Here is a 10,208-nt window from a genome sequence, read left to right as displayed (position 1 = left end):
AATGCTTTGTTTATAGTGGAAGTGCACTTAGCTATCAAGCTAGTTTACAGGCACTCCACTGTTAACAAGGTGAAAGTAATAATTCAAACTTAACAGAAAGATGATTAAGAGGCCCAACTAGCAGTAGGCAACTAGTTGGCTATTTACAAATCGTGGTGGAGTTGAATCCGGGACAACCGGAAACAAATCCAAGCCAGAGGTTAGAACGGGATTTGAACCCGGAGCAACCGCATGCAAACATAACGCTCTAACCAATGGACCATACTGCCTCCTACAATGGCTCCGTCTACAATGGTGACTGAAGCGTGTTAATACAAGGGTGTCTAGATTTTCATTTCATTATGATCGCGGGTGCTGTTGGGGGTTTGACTATTATCGTCAATTTGCGACCCTTAGCGCTTAATAGAGATTATGGGAAATGAATATCTATTTGTAAAATCGGAACCCCAATGCCTGAACTCGCTGGACTCGAACCCGGGAATGTTCGATTAATAACCCTTTCACTTAACCACTAGACTACCACGTCGCTAACTCCCAGAACATTATTATTTTTTAATATGTAGAATATTTTTCTTCCGCGGAATGCCGCTGTAAACGTGTATTATCATCCGCTAAGAAAATGTCGGTTACCAAACCTCAAGACAAAGCTAACCATTGTACAATCAAGCTCTAGACTTAAACCACTATTCAGTGATAATTTTGTATAAACTAATTAGTGTTGGTAAATAATCGGTACAATTGTCAGCAAGTTGTGCTTTAGTGGAGCTTTAAGTGGATAAAAACAGTTCCTTCAAAGTGGGTGCTCCAGGTTCAAATCAAATCCTGTCCGGGAATGCAACTTTTACCTTTTTTTCTGCTGGACCCGCGATCTTAATGAAATTAAAATCTAGACCCTCTACATTAACAGGCTTCAGTTACCATTGTAGACTGTATACATTATTAGGCAAGACATTGGGTTGCTCGATTATCGATCCTCGATTCTCGCATCTCGAAACTCGGACGTCTCGACCTTCGCGACGCGAGAATCGAGTTTCGAGGATAAAGTCGAGACTGTCAACTTACTTCTGAGCGGTACTGTATGTGCATGTCTGGACAACAGAAATGCTCAAGCCTGTTATAAAAATACAGCCAAACTTACCAGTACTTTTTTCAAACAATTTACGCAAACACCCGTTGCAAATGGCGTCAGAAATGTTAATGCACATCCAGATAAATTTTGTTTGCTTCTGATATAGTTACTTTACAGTTCTTACAATACTGTACCTTTTTAATTTGAGGTAGAGGTTTGCGCCTTTCGACAATGGTTCAATTCCTTCTCGAATTTTGTCCTCAACCTATGATGTTGCATGGAATACAAATCACTGAGAATTGACATATTGTACAGCGGAAAATACAATTATTATAATATTGCATTGTTACTTGAGTGAGACTCGAAAAGTACTTTAATACCGCTGATTTTAACAGAGTTTTATTTGACCTGAGACCACAAAAATAGCTGGAAGCGTGGATGTATCTTAAATATACACAAAGCGCAAACAAAACTATCTCGACCGCCCTTATTACATTGCACTTTCCCAAGAAAGTAACCACAACAACTTACATGTAATTTTAGCGCATTCCGTGCGCATGACGTCATGTGCGCTGTTAATATTTTACATGTCTTCGGAACAACCGCTGTGTCCCCCTCTGATAGCTCAGTGTTGTTTCTCCCTATTGCTTAGTCACAATTGTTTTTGTAGTCATTACAGTATTAGAGCTGAAGAACTGGAAAAGCCGTCAGACAGGAATAACCCTGTCCTTGTCAAAAAGGAGAGGAGGCAAAGGGTGTATACAAGAGACTGCCAATTGGTATCCCCACCCTCATTGTTAATATCAAGTGAAATCCTTCGAAAGGTACAATATGATACTCTTTAACGCTCATTCCTTATCACATTTATTGCAACGGTAAATGAGGACCATTCTGGATAAGCCCCTTGTTCGTTTCTCACATTAGAAACCAATCTCGAAACCCTTACAAACATGTAACCATGTCCAATTATTGTTGTACAAAGTCAACGACCATTGCCATTTTTTTTGCTATTACCAAGGTGGTGTGGAAAGATTGCAGTATCATGCTTTGGGAATCTTGGAACATTTTATGGTGTACTTTCAATGAATACAAATGATATACCTACAACATTCATTTCACTGGCTGCTATGTACATTTCAGCAGCCTTGGCCGGGTTACTTGAATCACACATCCTATGTGAAAAGAACAAGCAAAATTAATTGATTCATGATTGCACAATCGTAAGTGGAACAAGACCAGGGGCCCGTTTCTCGAATGTCCCGAGAATGTTTCGGGCTCGAAAAGCCCTTTGTAAAACTGTCAAACGCTTGTTTTGGGAAGCCAATCTTTTAACATGTTTTCAAGGTACCAAAAAGCAAAATGGCGGTGAAATTTAATGACTTAACTCCTCCCCGTTCTTGAGATACAGAGAGAATTTTGACACCCGAAAATGGCCCGTAAAGTTTCGAGGCTTTCGAGAAAAACGGACCCCAGGTGAGTAAAAGGAATAGAGTTTAAGAGAACAGTGGAATTGGTGCAATGTTTACTCTTGCCAATGGGAATTGTAAACATAGAAGGGAAGTACTTACAAAGCCTCTCCACTAAAAAAAACATGGCCCTTTTCAAACCTATAGCCCCAAAAATACAGGTACAGGTAAAAAAAAACTAGCCAAATAAGTGGAGAAGGAGGAATATTTGAAGTGCACACAATGTCTTTGGGCTGACAGCAGTGATTGTCTCACTTGGCACAATGTTTTAACTATTGGATGTGAGCGACAAGTTCAGTTTCTTAATACAAGCAATAATCATGGTAAACAATCCCTGCTATTCCTCAATCTAATCTAGAAAAACATGGCTAATCATGTTATCTCAATTGGGTGATATTCCGTATTACAGCAAAAGGGTCATGATTTGAACTGGAAAAACAATGGGCCATAACTTACTATTACTGTACATATTGACTCAAGAAAGGATGTTGGTAAGGAATTAATTTTAGTATACGACCTTTACCTCAAGCAACAAACTTCTAACTCAGCTGGTCATACTGCAGAATACATGACTTTTGATTGTATGTACAGCCCATTTAACTGGCCAATCACAGAGCTGGTACTACCAAGAGATACATGTATAATATGCATGTAAACTACTTTGTCGTTTTCTAATTGAATTTTTCGTTTATCAATTACTATCAACTAAACTGTTGAAGTTTTGAGCTGCGCAATCGATTGTATTCAGTAGCAGAAGTTTTGTTATTCCAAGGTTATGGTGCCTTAAGTTGGATTCAACCTTGCCACCTTCCGACACTTAAGGCAACCACAATAACTATAGAGGATTGTACAGTGTATACCATTTTCTAGGAAAAACATTCATTAAATACATGTATCTGATGCAATGTTGTGCTTACCGATACATGTACATGTACAGTACTTACACTTACAATCATGTATTTCCAGTCAAACAAAAAGGCTTTTTTTTCCATAGAGGATGTCATGCAATAAATAAAGTTAAACATTTAAAAAAGATTTTTGCACATTCAAGCAAATTAAAATTCCAGCCTAATAATAATGATAATAAAGCCTGACCCAAATCACATACAATATGTAGCATGACCCACATCACATACATGTACAATAAAATTATCAACTTTGTGTTCCTACACAAAGTAACTAACCAAATGTTACTTAGAGTAAGTGGGACATTTAAAAAATGACATGTTTTGCCCCTTTTTTTTCATGTGAATTAAGACTTCGTAACCAGAAGTACAGCATGCAGCTGTACCTGTAATCCCTTGTCTAATCCTAAATCTTTGATGCTGTTGGGCCACATTGAAAGTACAATGAACAAGAGCCACAGGCTGCAGCAATGAAACTGCATGTAATGTATTTTGAGCAAAGAGCACTATAATTAACTACCATTATCTATTCTCTGTAATCATCGCTAAAGGTACATGTACTGTATATTGCACATCCATAAAGCTGTCAAAGCAGCAACCATTAAGCAGGAGCATGTTCAAATTGTATACATGTGCATGTACATTGTAATCTGTTATATGTATTTGCCCTGTCGTTTTTTGCCACTTAATTTAAAATGCTACATGTATTTCATCGTACAACTCGCATTTAAACCCTCCACTCAGTATGTACATTGTACGTCATGACCATAGGCCAAATTAATATTTATCTGTCTGGCCCTCCCTTTTACAATGTAGCATTACTATAAAGACATCATTTTATTTCTTACTCCTTTAAGCAAATACATGTATTTCCCTTACACTGCTTTTTCCATCATTGAAATGGCCTCTGTTACATTCTTTATTTCCTTTGAGACTGTAGCAGCCTGCTCTAGTGCCCTATTGTATAACATACACGTAAGAGACAACTTGTCAGTTTCAAAGACTTTTTTATATTCAGCTATTCAGGAATATTTTGGCATTAACAATCATTATACATATAGAGTTAAAGTGGTACTATGATCAAAAAATCATTTCCTTTTTTCTTCAGATTTTGAAAGCGTGTTTGCTAAACACCTAACTGGCAAAATTTTGAGCTTTGAGTTTTATCCAAAGGCTGTTTATTTTGAGTGTAAGTTTTGGATTTCACGGTCCGCCATTACTCACGTTCAAAACTGGCTGATTGGACCTCTGAAGGTTGGATCTAGAGAAAATGATGTCATTTACTCACTAGCTTAAAATTTCAGGGTGTAAACGCAATTTATTACATATGCAAATCATGGGTTTAAAAGTCTGAAAGCCCGAAACTCCCGTGCTGCATATTAATTCGGCCGCGTACACACGCATTGCATTCTTAAATTAATGAGTCTTTGACGTCATTTTCTCCTTGACCCAGCTCTCTCAAGATTTTAAAGTTAGTAATGGCAGACCAATAAATAAGAAAATTCCAGTTAAAATAAACAGGTGTCTTTTTAAAATCAGAACTTAAAACTTGGGTCAGTTAGTGTTTAGTTAACATACATGTCGTTTTGAAATCCAAAGAAAAAAAAGAATTGTTTTTTTGGTCGTAGTACCACTTTAAGGGGATGGATATTAGGACATTTGGCTTCCACGCATTAACCTCCTCGAAAAAAATTGCCTGGAAAAATCCATAATACTCCAAAAGACTTCTTTTGGGAAATTGCAGAAATAGTAATTTTGCCCATGGATAGCAACCAGTGGTCTCCAACCCTCTGGCCCACATTAAACCTGCCCTATCTAGAATACCCTACAAAGGGAATCATGGATATACATTGTATGCTTCTCGGTATGTATAGAAAATGCAGGGGGTTTCAATAAGTAGATGCCTGGGCTAATCAATGTGAGCAGTGGTCACCCTTGTCTTTTACAAGGGTTTGAGTGAAAATCAAGGCAGAGTAGCTGGCGGTCAGGGGCAAATTTCTGACAACACACACACAGCAGTATACTACCGGTGACCAGCTTCTAATGAAACCCATGAAATGTCAACACAAATTTAAATCAGTCTAGGCCACTGCCTATCCTCTTAGAATTTCTTTGGTTTTTCAGAACCTGAACTACCAGTCAGCTACAATGTATTTGAGGTATACCAGTAATTTCCCTCTTTCAAAAATGGTAGTTTATATGGACTTAAATATTGAGATCAACAGTTTATTCTCACTGACAACTTCAAAAATACATACTTTGCTGCATGAAAGAGTCTAAACCTGTGTGTCAAGGAGAACAATTCAACAGTGAAATTACACTGTATTGTCATTTTTTTTTCTTTTTAAGCAGTATTGACCTAGTTTTGTACGAGTGGAAAAAACACTCATAAGGTAAAGGATACGCATGCGCATTGGAATGAGCATCAGCTGCCTTTCTAAATGCATCAATAGCTTGGTCATGATATTTTGCAGCTTTAAAACATGTCCCTGCAATAGAAGGGGGAGACTGGATTTCAATACAAATTATCAAAAAACCCATTTAAACTCACTGCATATGGCTCTTGTGCCTCTTGAGCAAAAACTATTGCAAAGAAATACCTGTATTACAGTTATTATTTCTCGACACAACATCCATTGTATTACAATAATGTAAAAGGTTATGTGCGCAAAACGTGATCAAGATGGAGGATATACAAAGTATATTCTTTCAATACAAGCAGATTTTCTGTAAAATGCTGCACCCACGATTTACACAGAAGTAACACTGCTGGTAATGGCGCCATGTTGAAATTTTGAAAGCTAAAATCCACATTTTTGAAAGGAAAACACACTGAAATTAATTTTCCTTAACCTGAATCACTTCTTAATTACATGTACAGTAATACTCACTTTTTGCAAAATGAACTTGCCAAGTTGGCAACTAAAGGAGAACTTTAAGCCGCCAAGATGGAAGTTTTAGTCGCATTGGCAACTTATTATTGGTCACAATTTCGAGCCCTGTATTATATGTAATTATATTTTTTGTATTCAACAAGAAATTGTTTGGGTAATCATGCAGCCATTGTGTTTGCTCTGGCCTGCCTTGCACTGTTGCTGTGTGTGCAGGGTTTTTTTTCAGATGAACAATGACAAAAGAAATTCAACACAAAAAGGAAAGAACAGCTAAATTAAGTTCTTGAAATGTCAGTCTCCCACTAGTGATCAATTTACTTCTATCAACTTAAGTTATAAGACAGCTAGTAAATTCCTGTCAAATTCAATTTGTGAGTGTGCTTCATATGCCCATTGTGGACGGCGACAATGGCACTAAAAAATACCTAAAAAAATGTCTCATGATCTGCTTAAATTAAGCAGTTTGCAGTCAATTTTTGTAAATAGATAGTTTAAATTTTGTATACAGGGAAATTCCTTTTGCTACGCTTCAAAGAAAGTAAAAACAATGAAAAACAAAAGTAGGATGCACCAATTTTGTAAACATGCAGGCAGATGCATAAATTACAGAAAAACAGTGTAAGCATTACTGCATGTGTATTGACCGCTTTCCCTCTGAGCTGCAATGTAAAAGAGTGTGAATACATACATGTACGTACCAGCTTTCATATACTTATCTGCAGCACTATCCCAGTCAGGTTTCCATTTTAGCCAACTCGTTTTCACACTATGAAGATTTAGAAGAAAAATGAAATGCCTTTACACAGAGTAAAATAATGGCTGGTTGGCTGACTTAAAGAGTTGATCACTGAACTAACTGGTTGGAAGTCGTAGGTTTACCTTCAACTGGTCCTTCAAAAATGCACAAGCCCCACCATACAACACCCACATTCACGAGTTTATAAGACAATGTGCGAGCAAGCGAGTCATGCGAGCCAACATGGCGAGCCATGCGAGTCAAAATGCGACTCACACAGTTATTGAAAGCTAACCGTTTTAAAATGGGTGCTCAGACTTAACTGTTTATCAGCGCTATTTGAAATGTGTGCTTAGACTTAAATGCGAAATTCGCGTGGCTCGCTGGCTCGCAGATTGTCCAGCCCCCACATTCACTCAATGTATTTTACCCTGTGAGGACACGGTGCCATCGGACTGTGGTCGACCATCCTCTAAGGCATAATTCACTATAGAAGGGTCAGTAAATCCTCGGGGAAATTAACGAGCTGTCGTGCAAACAGAATAGGTGCGGTTACACGGGGCACTTTTACCGTGGTAAATTGCCTTTTTACCACGGGAAACTGTATTTAGTAGTGTGACCGACGCTTCCCGAGGTAAATTTCCCGTGTTAAATATCCATGGATACGTCAAAAAGATCAGTGGAAGCGCCCATGACATTTAACGTGGGAAGTTGGAAGGGTGTTTTGATGCCCGAGGTACAAGAGCCAATCGCTATGCTGATGAAGTTGTGATTAAATTTCCCGCCAATGAATTGCGTGAGATTTCGTTTTACCTCGGTAATCTTCGTAACGTGTGACCCCTAGTTAACACGGTATACTAAAACCCAAGTGTGAGGCACCGTGGGATAATTTACCATGGGAAATGGCATTTACCATGGTGAGTGTAACCGCACCTAATAACTTAAGCTTAACCTTCTACGTTCATTAGTGTATTTCCAACTTCCGTATCACCACTTCAAATGTATTTTTTAATTTACAAGATTTGAGACTGCCCAGTGACAAAAACTTACAAACTTTCAGCTTCTTTTAAGAGCTGCATTCCTTCTTGAAGTTTTCTTTCTTGCAAGGCAGCCATCTTGATTTGGAGGCCGCTGACGTTTGATTACCACAGACTCAGGTTGAATGCCCAGCCGATCACGCAATCCTATGGTTCCCCTATGGGTGATACCCGCTGAAAGTGCACCAAATTACGCGGACATCACCCGCTATACAAAACTTACGTCCTATGGTACAGGACCCACCGCGGCCTATATCGTTATATACCGGGCAGTTTTATGACGGGCAAATTTGTGGGAGAAATCGATTACACAAATTGGGGTTCTTTTCGGTTATTACTCGGGCCCGTAGGGGCACGAGTTATAAAAGACGTTTGGTTTCAGTTTTTTTTTCCTGTGCAGCAAAATGCACAATAAAATAACGTGGCGGTGTTTGATTGGGCAATGCACAATAGAAAGCACGTGACAGTGTTTTGATTGGGTAATGCACAATAGAAGCCACGTGACCCTTTTTACATTGGTTATTTAAAGCAAACACGTAATCCAAGATCATGAAGAGCACTGTGATGCGTTGTTTCGGATCACTGAAGATCGACGTTGCCTTGGCTTAATCGATTTCTTCTTGGGGCGCTCAAAACACATACAAAGAAAGGCACAGGCTTTTCGCGGTAGACCCACACTAAAAGATGTCAAGCGTCAGCTTTGAAACAAGTCGTTCCGCGAACTGAATGAAACAAAAATAAGGGGCACCCAACGTCAATTTTCGGAAAATATCTCTTCGGAAGACGATTTGAGATCTAGAATTTTCGGAACATTCATAGTAAAATTTCTTGCTTGCCTGCCTATCCTAGGATTTTCGAACATCTAAAACATGGTACAATTGCCCATTTTTACCGGATTTTTACCCTAAAAAGGTGACCTAGAATTTTCGGGAGCCTTTTTTCTGGCTGAAATTTTCGGAAAGGTAAGTTTTGATCCCTATAATTTTCGGATCACTAGACTTTCAGCTAGGAAATCCGAACAGATGAAAAATTTTTAGAGGATAAAAATATGCCTATATCTGCCTTTTAAATACTAAAATAGTTTAACAATGCTGTGTTTAAGTGGTTTTGAACAATATTCTCGTTGGGTGCCCCTGAAAAATATACTCGAATGTAACTGAAATGGACGCAACTATTGAAAGTGATACAAGTCAAAATACAAATTCTTTAAATTAATGAGCAGCGGGTAACTTATTGAGAACTACTCTGAAGATGACAACGACAAACACAATAACTCCACAAACAAATGGCTGCCATTTTGGAATCTTTTGAAGACAAAATAAAAACATTTGCACAGCGAACAAATGGCCTCACGCTTGTACCATTTTCACCGCGAACAAACAGCCTCCCGCTCAGTGCACCATTGACTACGGAGATAAGCTTTTTGTCTATTGCGTTTTTAAGTTTGTTATTGTTAAACAGTTTGTTTCTTGTAGTGGTCTAGCTTCTATCCTTTGTTCAACTAGCCATTTTAGCGATCGTGTTCACTGCCATCTTGTGTATATAGTTCTGTTCTAGTTTTACAAGATTTGATGTCATCAGTGGAGACTGTGATCAGCTCTTTAGAAAATAAATGTGATGTAGTTTGAAAGGCTGTACAGTTATTTGATTCTCAATGGTAATAAAGACTTGATTCCAAAGGAGAAATACAGGTCTCGATAAGCACAAGTGTGTTTACTTTAGTTGTGATTTGCGTGTGCATTGACATAGACGTGCCCGAGAACCGAGCAGAATTACAGAGAAAAGGCTGAGACGTCTATTTTATAACAGTAGAAAAAAGAGGAAACTTGCTGGAACGTATTTGGTTAACAATGTACCGAGGTCCGGCATCCACATTTCATCGTATTATTAGCCAAGGAGATCACTTGCTCGTAAACACAACTGTAGGAGCTACCTCAGGTGTGCGTTTAAATGTAAGCAAGTGGTATGTAACACTTTTCCAAAAGCGTGGATGAACAGGTATAAATGCAAAATGATGTTTGAAACATCGAAGCATGTTCCTTAAACTTAAAAGTGTGTTTGTATTTTTAAAAATATTAGCAACACTTGTGCTATCCAGACC

At 38.3% G+C, this 10,208-nt stretch overlaps 1 protein-coding gene across 1 annotated transcript in view; it reads right to left on the bottom strand.

Annotated features, from left to right (window-relative positions):
* LOC137998299 (gamma-soluble NSF attachment protein-like) overlaps window positions 1-8,205 on the bottom strand; it is a 13,659-nt gene extending 5,454 nt beyond the window's left edge. The window contains exons 1-7 of the mRNA XM_068844601.1: window positions 8,121-8,205; window positions 7,033-7,100; window positions 5,845-5,929; window positions 5,699-5,716; window positions 4,320-4,397; window positions 2,175-2,241; window positions 1,264-1,334 (exon numbers count right to left, since the gene is read on the bottom strand). Of these exons, the coding sequence (XP_068700702.1) occupies window positions 1,264-1,334; window positions 2,175-2,241; window positions 4,320-4,397; window positions 5,699-5,716; window positions 5,845-5,929; window positions 7,033-7,100; window positions 8,121-8,185 (452 nt within the window). The 5' untranslated portion in view covers window positions 8,186-8,205. The remainder of the gene's footprint in view (window positions 1-1,263; window positions 1,335-2,174; window positions 2,242-4,319; window positions 4,398-5,698; window positions 5,717-5,844; window positions 5,930-7,032; window positions 7,101-8,120) is intronic.
* Window positions 8,206-10,208: the final 2,003 nt, after the last annotated feature.

This window comes from Montipora foliosa, chromosome 1, assembly GCF_036669935.1.
Source record: "Montipora foliosa isolate CH-2021 chromosome 1, ASM3666993v2, whole genome shotgun sequence".
Taxonomy (NCBI): domain Eukaryota; kingdom Metazoa; phylum Cnidaria; class Anthozoa; order Scleractinia; family Acroporidae; genus Montipora; species Montipora foliosa.
This window is presented reverse-complemented; position numbering and strand designations above follow the sequence as displayed.